The sequence below is a fragment of the Callorhinus ursinus genome, unplaced genomic scaffold (genome assembly GCF_003265705.2).
Source record: "Callorhinus ursinus isolate GAN/ISIS: 27379988/994484 unplaced genomic scaffold, GSC_fseal_2.0 scaffold2, whole genome shotgun sequence".
In the NCBI taxonomy this organism is placed as follows: domain Eukaryota; kingdom Metazoa; phylum Chordata; class Mammalia; order Carnivora; family Otariidae; genus Callorhinus; species Callorhinus ursinus.
Window position 1 is genome coordinate 77247206 of NW_027397064.1, and position 22821 is coordinate 77270026.

The window sequence follows — 22821 nt, forward strand, 5'->3', positions numbered from 1 at the left end:
TTGCCTCTCATTTTGCCTGGGATAGACCCTGTTTACAACTGCTGTTCTGACATAATCATTAGTAGTACCTTTTTTTGCTCTCAAAAGTGCCCAGTTTATATGACAAATTACATACCTCTTCACTGTCAGCCAAATACTAATAATTCATAATTATTGCTAGTTAGAGTGGCTTACCCACATAGGCTATGTCAATTAAGTATTGTGGAAGGTCACATCATATCTCTAGAAAAGGGCAACTTTCTAAGTTAAAAATCGGAGGGAAAAAAAGGGTGCATCTGTTCTCCCAGTTCCAATTAGTGAGTCCACTAATTGGACCAGTATTTCCCAAGATATGTTCAATAATTCTAAGAAGTATAAATAGAAGTTACATGCAAAATGTAAAATAGAGCAGAGATTCTTTATTGTGCCAGAAACTATTCTGCAAAGTTCATTTGCACTTCCTCATCATTGCTATTATGATTCCTATTTTACAGATGATGAAGTTGAGGCTCAGAGAGGTTGAAGAACTCATCCATCCAAGGTCATACAGATACACTTCTTGGTGATCTCCTGTCCCCAACCATTGTGCCCACTGCTTCTCAAATGAAAGAACAAATAATTTGATAAAAGCTTCCTGTGCTTAAGCAGGGCATGCCAGGTCAAACTATGTTAGGTAGGCTACTTTTCCTTAGAACTTTTTTGTGTCTGTAACATGTCAAAGTGCTTGGTGCATCTTCAAATGGTGATATGGGCACAGTGTCTCCATCATTCATTGGGACACAGGACACTTTTTGTGAGGAGGACTAACGTTCTCCAGAGAACACTTTGGCCAATGTTGCTTTGGGAATTTGATTAGGGCCAGCTATCCCTTTCTCTGTGGGTCAGCCCTGCATGCATGTAAACACAGACCCACACACTGGGTCTGAGGCAGGGTTTTCCTTTGGGGGCGGGGCTCCAGTTTTCTCAGCTCTGAAAGGGAGATAAGACCATCCTTGGATCCACAAGGCTTCGTGGTCTTAGCATCCAATACTTAACATCTGTGCTTTTAACCCCTTTCGGTGCCTTTTCATTCCCCATACTGAATGTTCCGGGTTTTCTTTCTTTTTTTAAATTTTGTTTATTTGAGAGAGACAGAGAGTGAGAGAGAGCACAAGCGGGGGGAGGGGGAGGGGCAGCGGGAGAGGGAGAAGCCGACTCCCTACGAACAGGGAGACCAACACCAGGCTCCGTCCCAGGACCCCGGGATTATGACCTGAGCCATAGACAGACGCTTAATTGACTGAGCCATGCAGGCGCCCTGAACATTCTGGGTTTTCACCTCACCTTCTCATTTACAAGCCTAGAAGTCACCATAAGGGTACCTATAAGATTTTTGGCCAATGTCCTTACTACATTTTAATAGTTGAAACCTTTCCATTTGAAACATAGGAGATGAAAATGGGAAAAGAAGGACTTCTGATAAGGAAAAAAGAACAAACACATGGCCATTTTGCTCCTCTTTTAGATTTTTGGGGTGGGTGGGAAGGGGGATGGGTGTAAAAATGAGGGGGAGAGGGAGCAGAGTTGTGCCTGCATTTTCCAACTAAGCATATTTGTGTTTTCTGGGTACATCTCTGATTCTTGGGAAGGGGAGGCTACAGAGAGAAGAAACCAGGGCAGGATCAGATACCCTCCTACCCATCTCATTGCAACAAGGGGGAATGGCTGCCTTGTGTGTTTGGGTTCCTAGTGCAATAGGGCTGAGTTTACAATGGGTTTTGCACTCAGTTATAAGCATCTTCTGCTTTTCTTTTTTCTCTGCTCCCACCTCCTGTACCCACTCCTCAAAACCTTTCTGCCTCCTCCTGAGTGACTGAAACTGACAGGTTTCAGAAGCCAGTGTGTTGCTGTGACCCAGACAAGCCAGATCCCGCATCTGAAATAGCCTGGCTTAGCTATTGTTCCATGGCCTATATACTTGATACAAACCATTTCTTTCTAAAAAAAAAAAATAAAATAAATAAATAAAATAAATAAATACAACAACTTAACCCTTCCCAACCCAAGATTTGCTTCCTATAATACAACCACTTAACTCTACCCAATCCAAGATTTACTTCCTGTTTTTTTTTAACTATGTTTCAACTTGGGTGAGAAATGTTTTTGCTTTTACAAATGTTCATGAGGATTATGTAAATCAGCCCCTATTAAAAGGTTTTTAAAGGAATCCTAATAAAAATCAATATGCACAGACATTCCGTTTCCCACCTCCTCCTGGACTTGTACAGTCCCATCCTATCAGCAAAGCATAGTTGGGGTGTTCAAGTTGTCCCAGAGACTTAGTCTGGAAATAGATCCCACACGGTCACCCTAGAGGGCGCACTGTTTACATTTTCGGCAAGTAAGGAGACCGCGCTTGCTCCCAGGCTCCATAAAAGGGGAGGAGGCGGATCAGTTTCCTTCTCTCATTGAGAGAGAGGATTGGAAGGCCGGGCGTATAAAGCCGCGCAGAGAGCGTGGAACAAAGCAGTCGGATCGGAATTGGACTTGGGAAGCGCGGTGTGGAGTCAGGCATAAAACTTGGAGGGGAGTAACGAGCCTGGCTCCTCTAGCCCCTCGGCTGTGCTGCGCTCCAGGAGTTCCCACCCGCTTTGCGTTGTATTTTTATATCTGCTTTTTATAGAAAAAGAAATATATATTTTTTCCTCTTAAGAGAAAATTTCTGTTCCAAGAGAAAATAAGGCAAGATCAATGAAGGAGAGAAGAGCCAGCCAGAAATTATCTAGTAAATCTATCATGGATCCTAATCAGAACGTGAAATGCAAGATAGTAGTAGTGGGAGACAGTCAGTGTGGGAAAACCGCGCTGCTGCATGTCTTCGCCAAAGACTGCTTCCCCGAGGTGAGTGTGGCCGGCCGGGGCTCGGACGAGGGAGGGGGTCGGCCTGCGGGAATCCCCCCGTCTCGGGTTGGGCTTCTCCTCGCTTTCCCCCTTTACCCGATTTTCTAAGCAGTCTTTCTTACTACTTTCCCCCTGGTGAGACTGCCCGGAAAGGGAAAGTGAGCTGGAAGCGTTCAGGGGACGCGTCTGTACATTCTGCTGTTAGCCTCTTGAAACTTGTTCGGTCCTGTGTGCGGAACCCCGGGTTGGGAGGTTTGGATCCTCAGGTCTTGGAGAGCAGGGTGGTACGGGTGTTGAGTCCCGGGTTTCGGAAAGGGTCCGCGTGTCTGGTGTGTGCGTTTTTTTTTTTTTTGTTTGTTTGTTTTTTTGTTTTTTAATTGGGGAGTGAGGAAGCGATTTTCAGAGGGTGTTGTGCGGGTGTCGTTCATTTTAGATAACCTTTTTGCCCTCTTTCCTTCCTCTTTCCATTTTGTTTGTCCAGAATTACGTCCCTACAGTGTTTGAGAATTACACAGCCAGTTTTGAAATCGACACACAAAGAATAGAGTTGAGCCTGTGGGACACTTCGGGTAAGAGAGTCGTCGGACCGCGTGGCGCTTGGGGCGGGTTTCCAGCACCACAAGGGTGCGTGGCGGGTCTCGGGACCCAGCGCGTGGCACGCTCCCAAGCACCCAACCGCGCACCACCAGCGCACCCGGCGCCCCTGGGTTAACTTTGCCTCTTCCGAGGGATTCCCGCGGTCCCTGCTGGGTGAACATTTTGTCCCTGATGGGTGGGGGTGGGGGACGATGATGGGTAGGGGGTAATGGGAGTGGGGGGAGAAGGGCGCTGTGTGCCCGCCGGATGACCCCGCAGAGGAACCGCTTGCAGCCAGGTGGCCGGGGAGCGGCTGGCCCGGGGGGAGGGAGGGTCGTTCCCGAGTCGCCTGTGGGCGGCCGAGGCGGCCGGATGTGGAGGGGGGGAATGCATGCGCCGCCTCAGAACTACCTTGCTCGCGGCGGGCGCCCCTCCAGGAGCTAACCTGATGATTGTCGGAGAGTCGGGGAGCGCAGCGGGAGTGGTGGGAGGTGGGAGAAAATCCCCGAAGCGATGCAGTTACGTGTGTATTCAGCGCTTGGGGGAGAGCCATGTGAGCGCAAGCTGCCGCGGCGCCCGTGACGCCTACAGCCAGGAATGCGCTGGTGGCGCGGGCAGCACCCGGCAGAGCGGTCGCCGGCGCTCGTCTTCTGCCGCCGGCCGCCCGCGCAGCCTCGGTGCGGATCTGCAGATGCGACACCCCTCGCCAGCCCCAAGTGATCACGCCGCAACCCCCCCCCCACCCGGGCCCTCGCCGTTCCCTCCTGACCCCCCACTGCATCACCCTCCGCCAGCCTACAAGGCCGCGGGCAGCGCTCTTCGCCTTTGACCTTCCTGCCCAGTTTAATTATTGGCGTCGTGGTGAATTATTTTCCAGGGTCTGGGGTTCAAGGCCGGGTTATCGCCTTCTCTACGCCCACCCACCTACCTGGCCTGCGGTGGTAGAGCGGACCGGTACCCCGCGGGGGAGGCTCCCAGCATGCGGCTATTAGGGATCTGGGCTGGGTCAGGCGCCGTGAGGGCGGGAGGCTCCCTGGAATTTCGGGCTGGTACCCGTCCCCCAGCCCCCACCCCCACACGCACACCCCCTGCGGTGCTGGGAGGGTCGGAGCGGGGACGGGAAGAATCCCGTTTCCCAGAAGGGTGTCGCCTCTGGAGGAGGAGGAGCCACCGGGAAGGCCCGGTGAAGGCCCCTGCGCTTCGGTCTGGGAGCGTAGCAGGGAGTTGGGCTGCTGCGGGTGAACCGAGCCAAATCTCGGGTGAAACTAGCAAGGAGGAGCGCGCAAGTGCCAACACGCAGGCGTTGCTGTCAGGCAGGGAGGCCCCCGCGGTGGACCTGCGCCCAGCTGGGAGTGGCCTCGTGGAGGTGCTTTTGGACTGTGCGAGCTTCCCGCAGCCCTTGGTTTTAACCTTCGGAGCCCCTGGGGGACATAGGGGATTAGAGAGCATAAGGAAGGGACCAGACTGACAGGGTCGCCAGAGGCAGTCCCTGCACAAAGGCAAACGAGAAGTCTCGCACGAGCGCCTCTCCACGGCCGGTGCCAGATGCTCATAGTGTTGCAGTGGGAGGCGCTGATTTTGTTTCCCTCTAGAGAGTGAGGCTCTTCCTCAAGCTTGACCAGGGGTTAGCAGAACCAGAACCTCACGGTGTTTTGTACCGGGCTGTGCACGCACAGTCTCACGACTACAGGGAAGATGTGGATAGACAGAATGGAAGTGTTTTCTTATTTCAGTAGTTTCTGTTATCGGAATTGTTACACAGCCTAGTACTTAATGGGCCCTAATTCCCAGACACATCATGATATTTGTTATACCTGGAGTGCAGGACAGCTGGTATGGTACCAATAATTAGCGTCAGTACTTAACCCTCCCCCAGCCTGTTTGGACCTAATGCATGATAAGAATTATGTAGGCATGGGGTCTGTAATTCTGATCCAGTGTTGATAAAAACCCGTGTTTCGATCTTAACTACTGGTTACCAGGGATTTCTGTGTGCAAATCCCTACCTCCCTGAGTCTCATTTCATCATCTGAAAAAAAGATACAGAGCTAGACAATGTGCAGGATCTCTCCCAGCTCCATGCTTCTTGGCCTTAGTACACCAGGCAGGCAAGTCCTTTTGTTTCCCAGGACCTCTGTGGGCTTCAGCTCTGAGTCCCAGTGGATCTCTCATCCCATGCTGGGGTTTTCACCACTACCCCCAAGCCAGGTTCTGAACAGTGCCACCCTTGCCTGGTGGATTTAGGAAGGAGACTCAGTTGGGTAGGGAGGGGGCATGGCTGGGCTTACAGGAATGCTGGGTTATGCCTCCCCTGTGTCCTGCTTCATGAGTCACAGGACCACCAATGGAGATTTTAGATTCAGCGACCAAAGGGCTAAATTGACTTTTTTTAGGAGAGAAGAGGCACGTTGTTTTTTCAAAGGCTAGAAAAACAAAATGTGGTCAGTTTACAGTTGGAGGCTATGCTTCACGTGTGCAGATAAAAGCACTTCAGATATTCTCAAATATTTAATCCATGCCGGAGAGTTTGTAGTCCCTGCACACGTAACATCATGCCTTGCACACAGTAGTCACCGAGTAAAATCTGTTAAATGAACAAATGAATAATCATATGCATAGTTTCCAAGGAGATAAGATTCCCTGACATTTATTACCACTGAATTACCTGTGCACAAAGAATGGCAACGTTATAAACACTGCCTTTCATCAGATTATAGATAATCACCTGAAATGAAGTCTGTAGTGAAATAATCACTGGTATTTTTATTTAATGAAACAAAACCTATTCATGTTTAACTAAAATATAAAGGTTTGAAAAAACCGTGATTAAGAAAACATCACACTGCAGAATTATCTGGTAATGAAATCTTAGTTGGAATTTAGATTTATACAAATGGGGGGAAAAGGCATAAGGGAATTTAGAATCCTATTATGCTGTTTGTGAGGTGAAATATTAGTTAATTAAGCACGGTCACCAAGCACTTGTTAAATTCTAAGAATAGATTGTTTCCACCAAAAATGGTTTATCATCCATGAGTGAAAAACACCTAGTAAGAGCCATTGCATCAGCTCTGATGCAGATATGATAATCATATCAAGTACTGAACATTTTCCTACTTCATCTCAAGGTTTTCATAACAGATTTCTGAACAGCATTATTTTTTGACAAATATTTGACATTTTCTTTGCCCACTAAGACATTTGTTTAGTTCAGGTTGTGAAAATAATTGCATATGCCTGATGACTCTTGATACGTTTATTTTTTCCAACTGCTGTCAGTTTAACTCTGGAGAGAACATTCCAGCCAAAGTCTTTAAAGTCCTAAATGTCAGGGTTTTCCCCCCTTTTAGAACTCTGTGAAAGTTAACGATTAATAAGAAAAATGAGGCATGCCTCACTTCCCTTAGGTAGGAAGAGAGATGGCATAAACGTTGTTCTTTGCATGGTATTCACATCCTGTCTAGCCACCTAGCAGAGGGGCATTTAGGAGACAGAAGTAGTTGTCTTGTGTGGCTTCTGTGCTTGGACAGCTTCTCATCAGGGGTCTCCTTTTCCCTCCAGCAGTCACGCAATGATGCATAGGCAAAATTGCTACTTTGGGTATAGGAAAGCACATCAAGTGGAATTAGGGTATGTGGGGCCTCTTTGTACCAAGAGAAGAGAATTCATTCCCCACTTTTTGAGGCATAGTACTTCACAGTTCTTTCCACTCTCTCTCTTTCTCTCTCTCCCTCCTTTCTTTTCACATCTACTATGAACAGGCCCTCTGCCAGGCCTTAGAGATGCAGTGTTAATTTATAGTCTTGTCCCTAAGAGTCATATAGCCCTGATGGGGCAGGGAGTGGGGAGAAAGAAGCTCTCCCTGCCTAGTGTAGCTGCTGTTCAACCTATGTTGAGCTCATTTTGTCCGGTTCTTTTACCTAAGGCCCTTGTTCCACCTGGTTACAGTGTATTTCCCTAGTCAGGAGTCCCTAGTGCTGATGCCTCCTTTAGATCCTCCTCAGGTAGGAAACACTTCCTCCTTCCCACCCTCAAGGCACACACCAATTAAAGCAACCACAAATGGCAATTTGCCACCTAATTTCTTATAGCTTCTTGAAGTTATTCCAGCCACCCCCCCAAAGTAAACAAAACCTTCTTTTAAATAATGCCGCAGTAAATCCTCTAAAAGCGGGGATATTTAAAGGTAGTTTTGGGATGCAGAACCATCATATTCTGGGCTTTAATGAGAAATACTGCCTTTTCATTGATAAGGTGAGCATTTTATTTCTAGTTGCAGAAATGCTCCTAATGACTTTCAGATTCACTCAGTGAGTTCCTGCAAAGCAATGGGTAATGGTTTCAACATTTTGAAGTGATAAGTGAGACCAAAGTAGTTCTAATATCTTGTGTTTCAGAATGTGCCACATTTGCCAAGCACAGAAGCAATTTATAGCATGAAGCCACATGCCTACTAATAATAGGAACTTAGTCACTTAAGGATCGCCATATCTTTTCCCAAGTGATTTGATTGCGGTGTAATTTCAGCACATGTGATTTAGGGAGTAATAATCATTCATGCCAGCTTTTAACCAGTGCAAGTTAATGCACATTTTATTTAAAGCATATTATTAGTTATAAAATACTCAATTCAGCTGCTAAAATTCCCCCACAATAACTATGCTATCGCCTCATGAACACTCTTTTGAATCTTGTCATGGTACAAGCTTTTAGTCCATGGATGCTAAAGTTAGCACTTCCTGTGTTGGTTTTTAGCATAATTAACAGAGAACGTAGTATTCTTTAAATCTTATACTTAAAGGAAAAGGGAAAAAAGAAAAATCTCAATTACCCTTGGCCCGTCTTTGAGGACAAACTCCTATACAAACAGAAGTCAATGCACATTATATTTGTACCTTATCCGTAACATTTGAAGAATGGTCCTCCTGACAAGCACTGAAGTGAAATATTTCTTAACAGGGATAGAAGTGTTTCAGCAGTGTTGGGGATTAGTGTGTAATTAATCCAGAAAAGCAGCTTCAAAAGAGTTCCCTGTCCCTTTTTTTGTAATTGAACATGTAAATTAACATATCAAGGCAAGACCTATGGAAATGATTAGGAAGCCAGGACGTGTTTTTTAAGGTACTCTGTGTGCAGGAATTCTGCTAGGTGCTGTGGGAGCAGGGGAGGGGGGGAGGGGCAAAGCAGTTCCTGCCCTCAAGGTACTCATTGCTCCCCACCGCCGCCCCTTTGGTACCTTAGTCCTTGTTTATAGGAGGGTGAGTCCAGAGATTCTAAAGCCAGATTCACCCCACAGAAAGAAAAGCCAAAGAAGAGTTGAAGGCCACAGGTCCAGCCCACCCCCTGACTGGTGACTCATTCTCAATGAAACCATAATTCCTTCCTTATCTCTTGAAGTTGACTCAGTTCTTAAGAAGTCTTTAACATCCCTCGCTCTTGAAAACATGCCTACATTTAATGGCTCTCAGTGAAAACAAGATTCTGAAAGTTGAAGAATTCTCACTTAAATTAATCTCATTTGAGAAAGGAAGAGGGCAAGGATTTACAAAGAAGCCAGAGAAGCAGGAAAACTTGTGATGTGAATATCAAGGGCAAAATTGCAGAAAACCAGTTAGATTTTAAGGTGGTAATGATCCCTAGCAGCTTAGACTTTCAAAACCAGGCTCAACTCAGTGTTCACCCTGAAACTCTGTAAGAGATGCAGATTAAGGCAAAACAGACCTCTGAATTTGCATGGTGATTTTCAATAAGCCATATATAAAACTATACTTGGAGATTTGTCCACCATGCATTAAAAAAAAAGTATAAATTCCCTTTCTAAGTCCATATCTATCTCTAGACCTTTTTAAAAATCTCATTTAGTCACGTTCCGCACCCCCCGTCTGGTTTCTTGCTAAGTTGCGCATTTCAGTGAGGTGTCCAGATTGGTTATTCAGATACCATGTGAAATAACCAGATGTTTCCTCATCGATACAGTTCCTGCACATAGATATGACACCAAGGACCAATGGTTTCTCCAAATAGCTCATGGTGCTTGGTGGGCTGTGCCAAATGAATTAGTTGTGCCTTAGCCATTTCCTGAGGCCCTTTAAACATCTCGGTTACTATGTACTGGCAACTTTACTCAGAGACCCCCTTGACAAAATAGAAATTTCACTGGCATGGAATGTAAGCTGCCTCAGAAGTTTTATCAGGTGTTGTACACATTCGTTTTGAAAAATGAGCCTGATGACACAAGACAGCATGTGGCAAGGTGAATTCACTCATGGGACTCTCCTCCAAGGGATCAGATGCTTTTAGTATATAAAAGACAAAATCTTCAATCTATTACGGAATGATAATGTAATTTTGAAAATACCCGTCTGTACTTATCCCTAATGTTCTGTGACCTACCATGGTTCTACTTTAAGTAAAATATTTTGAGTCTTCTACTTTTTTAAGTATCAAAATAAGATTAGGCATTTAAATCCAAAGTTTTATTTAAAGCTCAAAAATAGCAATCATTTCTGCCTCTTTGACTTTCTCTCCAACTATGGACCTGCATTGCCCTCAGAAATTGAAAATATTGATTGTGTTTTTATAGCAACACAGCAGTGCCCTCAAATTTTCATAAAATCTGTTTATAATTCCTATTAATTTGAACTTCTGAAGAAACAAAGGAAATTGCCTCCGTGGGAATGTTTGTTGCATTTTTATGGGCATGGCGCTCATAGTGCAGACTACTTGGGAAAAATAATACAACAGAGTCTTGTACTAAGCCAGACACAAAAGTTCTGCCCAGGCTTGATTCACATTTTTGAGATTATTGCTGATTTGAAGTTTTCACTCTCAGTAGAGATGGCATGAGGAAATGGAATCTGCTAATAACTGGGCAGCGCATACAGGCTCACATGTTAGCTGCTGTTCAGTGCACATGTTCTCTTGTTGGCCACTAAAAATACCAAAGGTTAATATATTTTCTTTGCCAAAATTATACAGTAGTCCCAATTTTATTGTTCTTGGTAGGAATTTCTTAATGCGGGATGGGGAAGTTTTTCAGTTTTACGTTCAAGAGAAGGAAGTTATGTTTATGAAATACTCAACTAGAAGGGTTTGCAGCTCTCAAGCTCCTGTAAAGCCTCAGTGTTTGAACTGGTTTTGCAAAAGGTTCCAGAAAGCATCCCTTTTGGGCATGAATCTTCTTACATATACATTTAATTATGGACATATATGGTGTGTTCTATCTTTGTGGAAGGATGACTGAAGCAAGCAGCTATGTGTCTGCAGAATTAGTTTCTGGGTGAGGCACTTTGTGACTATTCTTGGGCTGGAAATAATTGCTGTCACCCAGAATTAATGATCTTGAAGACAAAGATGGTTAGACCTGAAATTTCAAAAGCCTTTTAGAACTTTGCTGATGTTTGCCAAGCTTGAGAGAACTCTTGAGAACCCCAAATGCCTACTGCTTCTGGTCTACTCAGAACAAAACTTTTTGACTGAATTGGGCAGGGGATGGACACACTTTACATATGTGCTGTAGCTGTGTCTTTACAATATAGAGTTTCCGAGACTTTTCCCTTTGATGGTCTGATAGGTGAATTAGAAAGGACTTTGGAATAGTGCTGTGTGCCTAGAGTTTTGTGGGGTGGAACAGAAATGCAGCACCTGGGAATTCCCATAGGCATGGAGCCAGTCCCACATGCTGAGAAAGAGTTGTACTTGACTTGAGCAAAGCTCAGCACCTGGACTACCTAAATTAGGCCCTAGCACATTGCTGGGTGCTAGAGTACCGGCCATATGTACTTCCTTACTTACAGAATGTGGGGCGCCCTTCCTTGTGTTGGGTTCAGTCCTACACTTACCTTGGAAGCTTTTCACGTGCATCTCTTAAATCCATAGAAGTGTTTTGCTGTTTGGCTACATGGAATGTTTGCAGACTTTTCTGGAGGGATGTAGAAGTTAGAGGCAGACATTGTCTGTTTGGTCGGCTTACTTCCGGGCTCCTCTTTGGTGTCTCTTCTGGCTCCCCACATTGCTTGTCACTTCCCAGGGGCATTCCTGGAATTCCTCTTCATTTTCCCTTGGCTGGTGAGTTGTCCCAGGCATGCCAGTGATCACACCCTGCACTCTCCAGCTTTGCTTTTCTTACTTCCTCTGTGCAGTAGCACAGGCTTTATGGGAAGAATAGGGAAGAAATCAAAGTGCTTAAGCACAGAGTGGACTCTGTCAAATTACACAGGATTTTTTTTTTTTTTTAACTGAAGGCCCTGCTTAGCTGATGAATTGTTACCGAGTTTTTCCTGGTAGAACAGTTCTCTATAATTCTATATTGTCTCTTTTTTCTTTACTACAAAACAATAGAGACAGATTTTTCAATCCAAAAAAAGTTTTCCTCTTAACCCTATCAAAAAATAAAATGAACAAATGGCCTTTTTATTTTTAATGACAAATTACTCTTGTAGTTGGTGGTTAGACAAATTATGCTTATAACTAATAAATGTGGAGATCAGTTTTATTACCCTGTTGGGACACTTGTTGATCTGAAAGTGCCATTCATTAGCAAAAGTAGTAAGACAGGATCAAAGTGTCATTCCTAATTAGATCTTGTTAAAGCTCTTTAAAATTACCTCTCTACCTCACCAGGAAAGGTGGCTTCCTTCTCAGGAACCTTTACCTACAAATGTATTTTCATTCAAAATATTAAACAAAATAAAAACAAAGGCAGAAACAAACCTCCATAGGAATTTGGTTTCGGTTGCAAACTGTTTTCATTTTCAAGTCAGCCCAGTGTCTACATTTTGCAGATATATGGGTATACCTACTAAGCACAGAAGGCAGCTCATTTGTAAGTAGTAAGCTGGAGTCTTCAGCCTTGACTGAGGCCTGAAGACAAAGCCAGATCCTCTTTGTGGCCATAAACTGGGTGGGGGAAGGAAGCCCAGTCTACAAAGGGAGGGAGGGGTATTCTCTGCAGCCACGTGGTGACCTGAGTGCTGAAACCATTCCCGGATTTTACTGGTAGTCCCAGTGTTAATTATTCTATTTTAGCACCTTGGTAATTCCCCAGGTGTCTTTCCTAAATTTTGTATTGAGCAAAGATGGTCTCCATTGTTATGTAGAGTGCTCTTAGATCCAAGACCAGTGGTGAGTGCTCTCATCCAGTCTTAGTCCTCCTGTCCTGAGAGCACCTGGAGTTGCCTTTTCTCCAAAGTTCAGGTCTGATAGAGGCTGGAAAGTAGCCACCGTGAGTTAGTTGTGTTTTGTAATGTGAGTGATTTCCAAGAAAGATCTCTGAGGCCTTGTTGGGCTCCTGACCACTGGAATTGTTGGAGAGCTGTACTTTATGGACTTGGGGTCATGTCCTATCTTGCCAACTTGGAAGAGCAGAGGAAGTCCTCGTGCACGTGTCTGGTATTTGGACTTCCTCTCTACAATCTGGAATTTTCTGACTCTGTTTGGCAAGAGACTTTCTAAATGTTTACAGAAGAAGCTGTGTTAAAGTTAGACTTTGGACCCAGAGCGAGAGAGGTTGCAATGGAACTTCACAGAACAAATACAGAAAGAACCATAATACCCAGATATAGTGATAAGCCATCTCATGTCTGAGACCTCTCAAAAATGCTTAAATTAGTGAGCTGTTTGTGAATTATTCTCTTGACCTCAGATTTCTTCAGGTGGCTGAAAAAGCAGTCGCAACTTGTCATTTTCAGAGACGGCTTCATTCCAGTATGCCTTAATATTTAAAACGACTTGGTTTTTTTTTTTTTTTAACTCTAAACCTTTAAGCTTTTGGAAAGTGTCTTTCAGTTGTCAGTCGCTGTTACACCAGAGTCCTGATTCCAGATGTGTGTAGGGAGCTACTGTAGCTCGTGAAAAATTCTGGCTTAGATTTCTTTCTGGTTCCTAGAACATTCCTGTCTTCCTTGCTTGTAGACACAGCCAGCTTGAAGTTGTCACATCCATCCTGAAAGCAGCTAGTGAAAAGGCCACCGTGTTCATGGGGTCATGTCGTGAATGCTGGGGACCGGAGATATACTGTAAATAGGGACGATGCACCCTGACTATAGTAACTTAGAGGTCTCAGAGCAGCCTCCTGAAAAATGTTGTTTTGATAGAATTGTAAGGGATTATTTTAAAAGCTTCTTCAGTCTTTCTCTCCTCCTGACTTTGACTATGGGGGTTTTGATTTCTCCGGGGACAACATGTCATGTTTTTCTGCTGGAAATGGAAGGTGATGTCAAAATGAAATTGGGTTTCAAAACAGTTGGTAGCTTAGATTTTCTTTCCCTCTTCTGGACTCAAATATGTATGCATGTGAAACGAGTTTCATGTGATGGCCTGTGAAACGTCAGTATATGGAATATGGAAAATGATTTTCTTAAAGAACAAATAACATTGGCAAGCTGGGTTTAATTTTATAGTCACAGCATTTTATAACAATTGACTTCATGTAATTGCCCATCCTTTGGGATTCTTAAAGGAATAGAAGAAATTTTCTAAACGATGAGATGGTTCTGGGGTTGTATTAATTGGCTGGTAACTTGAACCTCTTGGGTACCCTGGATTTAACTCAGGCTGAGATCCTTCCCTCTCCCGAGATGGAACTGTGTAAAAAGGGGACATCATCCAATATGGCATTTATTACATTCTTTGGTTGTAACAGGAAGAGAGTCCATACAGGGTTTGGGGGTAAGTTTCAGTAAGCAAGCTCAAAGGTCAATGGCTTATCTAAACTTGTAACTTTGTGCCATAGGGTGGCTCTGTGCTTGCTGGGGTTCTCTTTGCAGAGCTGGCCCTTTCCTCCCTCGCCCACTCATCCCATCCTATTATCAGAGAGATCCGGAGTTCTGGGCTCTTTCCCAAGAAGTAGCTCCCTTTATGGTGCTTGTTACCACTCTGCTTATAATAGCAACATCACAACCATAACCAGAGTTAATACTTATCAGTCCCTTACTAAGTGCCAGTCACTGCCCGGGTTCATTTAATCCTGGGTAGTACTGTTGTCATCTTCATTTTAGAATTAAGAATCAGAGACACAGAGTCCTAAATCTACCTTGGCCCCTGACTTCAGGGGTGGAGATGGATTTGCGCCCCAAGCCACCTGACTTCTGATGCTTCCGCTCTGCCCATCACCCAGGTGCCTTTAGGGACTCTGGACTGTGCAGATTTCAACTTAAGGTCCTGGCTCCTCCCCTTGAATTTGAGACAGATACCAGTGAGTCTTCGTTGTCTTCTGGTGGAAATTGAATATATTACCACTGGGCTTTTGCTGGTTTGCATTCTTTTCTAAGAACTAGAAGAGGTGGGAATGGGGCCATGTGATATTCAAGGGATCTAATTCAGAAGGGCGGAGTTCATCTATGATGGATACATGGAATTTTTATCTGAAAATGTGTGTATCTTTGTTTCTTCTCAGGTTCTCCTTACTATGACAACGTCCGGCCCCTCTCTTACCCGGATTCAGATGCTGTGCTGATTTGCTTTGACATCAGTAGGCCAGAGACTCTGGACAGCGTCCTAAAAAAGGCAAGTGCTGGGGATGAGGGCCCAGTTCAGTCCCGGCCCATGGGTAAAACAGACACGGGGGGTTGGCTGGGGAGCCCCAACACTCTACTTAATACTGTGCTATGTATTTTGTAATTAAAACATTGGAAAAAAAAAAAAACGCTCGCATACCATAACAGCATTTCCACACATACATGTCACAAGTTTTGATGATGAACCTGCTTAAGAGTTTCTTTCATTTTAAAAAACAAAATACCCTCTAAAGAGCCTCTGTGTTTATCCTTTGGGCAGAAATGGTGCAGCTAAAAATAATTATATTTGATTACTCTCAAGCATGTGTTTTCTTTTTTCATCCTTCATTTCCCCTATAGTTTGTGCCTTAGTTTACAGGTTTACATTTGGCGTCAATTTAGATAGTGAGATGAATGGCAGTAATTGCCATTTTAATAAAGAAACTGTGCTTCGGCAGTGATGTTATTTATTAGAAATAGAACTATTACAGGAGGAGAGGAGTGAATTGTGATCAGAGAGATAGCACAAAGTAATAAAAACACTAGTTGTAAACATGAGGTAGATAACACACCTAGTTTCTGGGGGTTCATGAGGTTCAGTAGGTGGAGAAGGGCCCTGAGCAAGCTCAGGCTGGAACCAGGGGGAGGTCAGGAGGAAGGGAGCCTGTTGCAGGCTGGGTCACAGGTCCTGGGGAGGCCAGTGGGAGGGAGGAGTGTTCCTGGGCCTCTGCCAACCTAGGACTAAACCTCCTGGTAGTCACAGAAGGCATGTGTGTCCATGAATCAGCATGTATTAGCCACTAGCTGTTTTCTCAGTCCTGGCCTGAGTGCTGTGAGGTTTCAGAATCAGACCCTTCTATAGAGCACCCGCTCTTCTCCATGCACTAAGGCAGAGGATGTGGTTGAGAGCAAGGTAGTGTTTTCATTATCTTGCGTGTTTTTATTAGTTTACATTTCCCTATTATACTTGACTGCTTGTCTTAGGTGTCACTATGAAATTAGGATTTGAAGGCGATTTATTCTCCCCTCACCCCTGTCTCCTTACCAAACATGACAAACACAGTTAGCTCAATGAAATATGAATTTCTTAAAAGATCAAAGGCTCTTTTTAACTCCGTTCAATTTTCAGTAAGGTGTTATCTAACACAAATAATGCTAATGTTTGTCAGACTCCGGCAGGAATACAGCTTTCCTGTCTTCAAGGCTTGTGAGCAATTGCTAGACATGCAGAGGAGGCCAGAGTCATTACACAGCTGAAGAACAACATAACAACATGTCTACTGCTTGTCTGTAGATAAAAGAGATTGCTTATGTACTGGTTTTCACTGGATGTGTAGTATCAGGTTATGCATAATTTATGATGAAAAGCCTTGCTCTTGTTTTATTTTGCTTTTGTCTTCTGAGACCTAATGAATAGTGACTTTGGCCTTAGAGATATTAATGAATGTGTTTTACATCTGTGTGAAGTTTAAGGCTCATGATAACCTGTGCTATGGTTTGTCTTGATTAATTGACTCTTTAAGTCCTCGAATATCAAAGAGTTTAGAGTGACATAAAGCAGGATAGATCTTTTTCTTTTTTTTTTCTGGTTCATCTTCCAGTTGCTACTCCAGTGCCATCTAGCAAATGGGAGATGCTTCTAAATAACTCTGGAGGAAAGGAAGGAAGGGAGGTAGTTGGTGGATAAATTAGGCTCTCGTGGAAAGTGTATTACTTCCTTCAGTCTGCCCAAAGTACACCTCTAGATCTGGAGATGTCCCTTCTAGTGGTCTTTTAAATGACTCCTGCAGGATGTCCCTCTTATTAGTATTATATTCATGGCTTCATCACCCTCGCTCCTCTGTGAATTCCACAGCTGTGTCTTAATCATCTTTGTAATGACCACAGTACCTAGTAGAGCACTTACTGCATATTTGTGCGTGTGGGCTGCAAGAGCCAGCCTGGGTCCTGACCTTGGCCCTCCAATCCTCCCTCCCCAGGAGCCAGACTCTCCTGGGAATACTACGAACTCCTGACTCCCATCCTGATGGTCATTTCAAGCTTGAGGAAATGAAACTACGAAAAGTCAGCCTTTTGCTCTTTAAGAGGACAGTTGGAATTCCCTGCTAGGCATTTCTGCAGGTTCTAATAGTTCTCGTTAGGTCACGTGATAGCTAGCCAAGTTGGACTAAATTGAAACATTGAACAACTTCTGTAATTTAAAACTAACTTAAGGGCGTATGAGCTATAGGACCAGATGCCTTCCCGAGAGCCCAAAAGGTGGGCCTTTGTAAATGTCAGGGTCTGTGTTGATTCAGTCACTTGAGTAGAGGTTCCTTAAGGGCAGGGCATTCTGTTTATTAACATTGTCTCCCGTCCCTGAAATCTCATTAGAAATTTCAGCCCGTGGTGGCTGTTCAGTCTTTCTTTATTTGTTTTTATTATTATGTTATGTTACTCACCATACATTACATCATTAGTTTTTGATGTAGTGTTCAGTCTTTCTTGATGGGATTCGTGGGTGCATACCTGTGCTTGTGTTGGCTCTGCCTTATTCCCAGCCTTCCATGCTGGGAAGTTCTAGCTCAACATATCTGAGGAGATAGTCAGTTGTTAGAATATATAATTATTCCTAAAGCACGTTTATCTTTCAGAGATACCCCAATAATTAAGAAATTATTGAAGCTACCTTCTGACAACACCCAACAAGTCTCTTGCAGTAGGGACAGATAATGGGTCACAGAGAAGGAGAGTAGACAATAAAATAGAGAAGTGTTCCCCCATGGGTCCGCTTTAAAAAGTGGTAAAACTTTGGGGCACCTGGGTGGCTCATTCGGTTAAGCATCTGCCTTCAGCTCAGGTCACGATCCCAGGGTCCTAGGATCGAGCCCCATGTCAGGTTCCCTGCTCTGTGGGGAGTCTGCTTCTCCTTCTCCCTCTGCCTCTACCTCTCACCCCACTCTGCCCCTCACCTCCCCACTCGTACACATGCGTTCACGCTCTCTCTCTCAAATAAGTAAATTTTTTTTAAAAAAGTAGTAAAACTTGGGATGCCTGGGTGGCTCAGTCAGTTAAGCATCTGCCTTCGGCTCGGGTCATAATCTCAGGGTCCTGGGATTGAGCCCTGTGTCGGGCTCCCTGCTCAGCAGGGAGTCTCCTTCTCCCTCTGCCTGTCATTTCCCCTGCTTGTGTGCTCAAGCGCGTGCGCGCTCTCTCTCTCTGATAAATAAATAAATAATAAATAAATAAATAAATAAATAAATAAATCTTTTTTTTTTTAAAGATTTTATTTATTTATTTGACAGAGAGAGACACAGTGAGAAAGGGAACACAAGCAGAGGCCAAGGGAGAGGGAGAAGCAGACTTCCCGTTGAGCAGGGAGCCTGGTGCGGGGCTCGATCCCAGGACCCTGGGATCATGACCTGAGCCGAAGGCAGACGCTTAACGACTGAGCCACCCAGGCGCCCCAATAAATAAATCTTTTTAAAAAAAGTGGTGAAACTTAGTATCTGAAAGATACTGAAAGATAAATGCAAATTTGCTTCTTCATCTGAAGTGACACTTTCTTTTAAATGTTCTTTTTGAGTCCCATTCCCAGTGTCTGCCAGTGGAGGAATTGTTTACCAATATATAGATGCCTGCACTTTGTTAATTTTTCATCTTTCTTCTCTCTCTCTGCCCCCATAGTGGAAAGGTGAAATCCAGGAGTTTTGCCCCAACACCAAAATGCTCTTGGTTGGCTGCAAATCTGACCTTCGGACAGATGTTAGTACATTAGTAGAGCTCTCAAATCACAGACAGACACCAGTGTCCTATGATCAGGTATGTATTGTCAGGGTGCAAATGTGGTTTTCAGAAAGAGTGACAGAGGTAGAATATCACTCATAATAAAATAAAAGTAGCCGCTTTTCTAAAGGCTCAACCAGTGGTCAGCTCCAGGTTGAAGACTCTTGAGTACGATGCAGAATGAGCACCACGTGTTGAGATGGTGACATCTGGAGGAAGGGGCTGGCAATTTTGTGCCCGTGCCTTTACACTGAGCATCTAAGCCCTTCGTGACAGCCCATAGCTCATATGGTGAAGACTGCAAAGCGATCTGGGGCAGGTAGGGGTTTGGCTGAGATTTTGATGGTGCTTTGATGCCTGACTCTTTCAAAAAGCTTTCCAATATTTTTTTAGCAGTTTACTTCATAAGGGTTATATAAGGATATATATGTATGCATAAATTAAGACAAGTTTGGGAAACATCTTTTAAAATGTGAAATGCTCTGTCATTCAGTAGGGTAATCACATGATATTTGATTACTGAGTATATAAACAGTGGATCATATTCTACACTTTGTATATCTCTGCAGCTCTCACTGGGTTTAAAGTTAAACAGATCTAAGAGAGAATGTGGTCAAATTGGTAATACTCTTTGAGAGAGTTAATCTTATTTTACACTCAGCAGTACAATAAAATACTTAAGAAGAACACTGCCAGTAAAGTAGAACACTCCATACAACCGTCTTTTAGAGAGTCATCATTTCTGTAGGGTTTTCCCCCAACTAGAAGCGAGGAGGATCGGTTTCAGATGTTCCTGCTCCTAAAACTTAACACCAGATTCTAAAGCGTTCAAGTTGAATTAGCTAGAATTTTCCTTTGTATTCATCATTTTAAATACTGCAGTCATCTTTGTCTTACATGTCTAACTAATAAAAACCTAGTTACTGGAATAAGCCATTTTGATGCACATGTGCTTATTCCTGTCTACACTGGTTTAGAAAGTCCGTATTTTGTGTTTCCCAAAGTTATAGATGCCACAACAGTGTTATTCCTTTCCTCATTTTATTTTGGCCATACATTTCAAAATTGATTCTAAATCCCATCCCATACCCCTGTTTTTTATACAGTCTATTGACTGGTCTTGAGCACCATTTACACTCAAGAAAAATCAGACTTTCGCACCTCTGGGAAGTCAAGCACTATCTATTGAGTGATGATAATCGAACATCTTAGGACTGAGTCTTGACTGCAGATATTTATGGAATAATTTATTATTAAAATGTATTATGAAATAATTAAATTTTCAAAACCAGGCAGGTTTTGTTTTTTTTTTTGCAGCAACCCTTGGAAAATACAGTTCACATATTAGAAACGCTTTGCGCTGCATTATTATTTTGTGGTATTGGGAAGACACTTTTATCACTTTCCCCCAAGCCTTATTGCTGATTACGATGCATTCTTTTGCTTCTCAGGGGGCAAACATGGCCAAACAGATTGGGGCAGCCACTTACATCGAATGCTCAGCTTTACAGTCAGAAAACAGCGTCAGAGACATTTTTCACGTTGCCACTTTGGCGTGTGTAAACAAGACAAATAAAAACGTTAAGCGGAACAAATCACAGAGGGCCACAAAGCGGATCTCACACATGCCCAGCAGACCGGAACTCTCTGCGGTTGCTACGGACTTACGAAAGGACAAAGCGAAGAGTTGCACTGTGATGTGAACCCTCCGTTCTCTTTAAGGAGGACAAGGAAGTCTCCTGTAAAGAACACGGACCACAAAACAAAAAGGTGAAATCTGAATGAAGTGCACAGCCGAAGTCACGTATTTTGGAGGCTTAGGAGGTGTTTGAAAAGATGCTCATCTTTTTGGAATCCTGTCCTTAGGTTTGGCATGTAGAACAGGTGGTGACGTGAACACATTGAAGCGTTTGGAAGTGTGACTTGAAAAATATGCCAAAAAAAGAGAGATTCACATGGGCTAGATAAGGAGGAATACGACGACCTCCCCGAAAAAGAATCACGCTCTGAATGGTGCTTGCGTTTTCGTTTTCTTTGTTACAATCTATTCATGGATCTCTACTTTGATTTGATTTTTAAATGTTTTAGTCTCCTTTGCAAAAAAAGTATATATTAATATACCGTCCTCACTGGGGAACTGGCACTGTGACCTTAGCGTTTAGTTTTCTAGAGGATGTGATCTAATTTCCTCCTAGCTCATCATTAAAATGGAAATTGTATCAGGACCCATGGGATATCGGGAGGAAAAGTTGGTGAGGCTTTTCGAAATCTTGCCTTCCTGAAGATAACCGAGCAAGATGGTTCTGGAGAAAGGCTTTTGGGGTCTTGCAAGATATGCAGACCAGCACTACAAAGATCAAATAGATCAACTAGAAAAAAGATGTCCGTTTTTATTCAGTCTGATGGTTCTGTTCATCATTGTGATTGTCATGAAAAAGTGGTAAATTGCTCAATGTAATATTTTTGTGCGCTGTTTAGAAAAGAGGGTGTGTGATTTCTTTTGCCATCATTGATGAAAATGCAAAGTCAAATAAGAGGTGTCTTGGTTTGACGTCCTAAAGTGATCCAAGGGGGGAAAATAATGTAGGTACTATTTTCGCCTGAAGAGATAATGAAGGAATAGTAGCAGAAAGCACAGTTTGTGAGTAAAGCTGTCTGGAATTCAGTTACCAAAACTACAAAGCAAAAGGCCTATTATTTTGGGATGAAGCTTCGGAAGTTGACAGCATCTGATGATCTCTTGGTTTATTTCACTTTCTTTAAAAGAACAGCTATAAGAGAAGGACCCTCTTACCTAAGCTTTAGAGAATCCTTAGAGGAAAAGTCTGTGATGTCAGTCCCGATGCTATACTAGGGCATTTCCAGAGAGTGATTGCTAAACCTCACTTACCCAGATTCAGCCAAGGCCCGTGTTCAATACTTGATTGCTGTTGTTACATAAAATAATCAGCATTTAAAATAGTTTACAGATATTTTTTGACCAGTTCCTTTTAGAGCTTCTTTCAGAGAAGAAACCAGATCTGACCTGTTTATTGTTGGCGCTTGTTGAAAACGAGCTTTCTTTCCAATGATAAAAGCTTCATTTTTGAAGTGTTGAAGCTGTGCTCCCATTAAATTGTGGCAGGAGAGGAGATTAAGGTAATTACAACACTCAGTTCTTTGTCTTACAAGCACTTTTGTTTTGTCTCTGCAAGAAAATACCATTCCAGTCATTTCCCACGAAATACAGACGTTTTACCAACATAATATGCTTTGATTGATGCAGCATTATGCTTTGGGCAGTGTTACAAAATAGCTGGCAAGTGCTTTCTGTATTTAAATATTGTAAAGAGAAAATAAGTTATAACTGTTATAAAGCAGAACTTTCGTTGCATTTTTTTTAAATGTTGAAGTCACTTTGTATGTTTGTTTGGTCAATGTTTCCGCAGTATTTATTAAAACATAACTTTTTTTTTTCCTTCAAATAAAAAAGTAACCATGTCTTTGTCTAAATGTGATTTGTCCTTTATTATCTACTTCCTGATTTAGCTGTTTGGTTTTGTTTAATAGAGATGATGAGAGCATCCGGCCTCACGTTTTCTTGAAGTAGTTGGCTTTGAAATTTTTTGACTCTTGCCAGTAGTGAAAGTTTCTTGGGAAATGATAAATCTGCACAGATAAGAGGTTTTCATGTTGATTTCAGATCACAAGAAGAAAATGGAGTATTATCAGACTAAGTGATTTGATCACAGACAAAAAGAGCTAGGATACTGCATAAGATTAAAAAATAAGGAAAGAATTTTAAAATTGTAAAAAATAAGGAAATTCCTTGAACTCTTTGGTCGTGAGACGGTTTGATGCAGTCTCAGGCCTGGTTTGCTTTCCTGCCCTTGGTCCCCCTCCCCCCCCCCCCCCCAGCCTCCCAAGCCATCCACCTTGGATTGCATGTTCTTGTTCACAGAGGCCAACTGTGTAGCTGACCCAGGACCTACAATTATAGGGAAGGAAAAAAAAGGCACAAGAAAAAATGGCCTTGTTTATGATAGCAGCATCTCTAAACACAGGAAGACAATATAAGCTTCTCCAGTGACCTGAAAGATAAAAGCATGGAATAACTTAGAACCCAGACTGGCCTTGGTCCCCATAA

The 22821-nt window shown here is 43.3% G+C and overlaps 1 protein-coding gene across 1 annotated transcript; it reads left to right on the top strand.

The window, feature by feature from the left end:
• Positions 1–2450: 2450 nt before the first annotated feature.
• On the top strand, positions 2451–22175 carry RND3 (Rho family GTPase 3). The gene is made up of 5 exons (XM_025856068.2): positions 2451–2859; positions 3341–3428; positions 14831–14940; positions 18597–18731; positions 20147–22175. The coding sequence occupies exons 1-5, from the start codon at positions 2710–2712 to the stop codon at positions 20396–20398; spliced, it is 735 nt and encodes a 244-aa protein (XP_025711853.1). The 5' UTR covers positions 2451–2709; the 3' UTR covers positions 20399–22175.
• Positions 22176–22821: the final 646 nt, after the last annotated feature.

Bases quoted from the DNA above. Each gene is read 5' to 3' on its own strand.
- RND3 (XM_025856068.2), top strand. From the start codon at position 2,710: ATGAAGGAGAGAAGAGCCAGCCAGAAATTATCTAGTAAATCTATCATG. The intron at 2,860-3,340 runs GTGAGTGTGGCC...TTGTTTGTCCAG, and splicing joins CCAAAGACTGCTTCCCCGAG to AATTACGTCCCTACAGTGTT. The intron at 14,941-18,596 runs GCAAGTGCTGGG...CTGCCCCCATAG, and splicing joins TGGACAGCGTCCTAAAAAAG to TGGAAAGGTGAAATCCAGGA.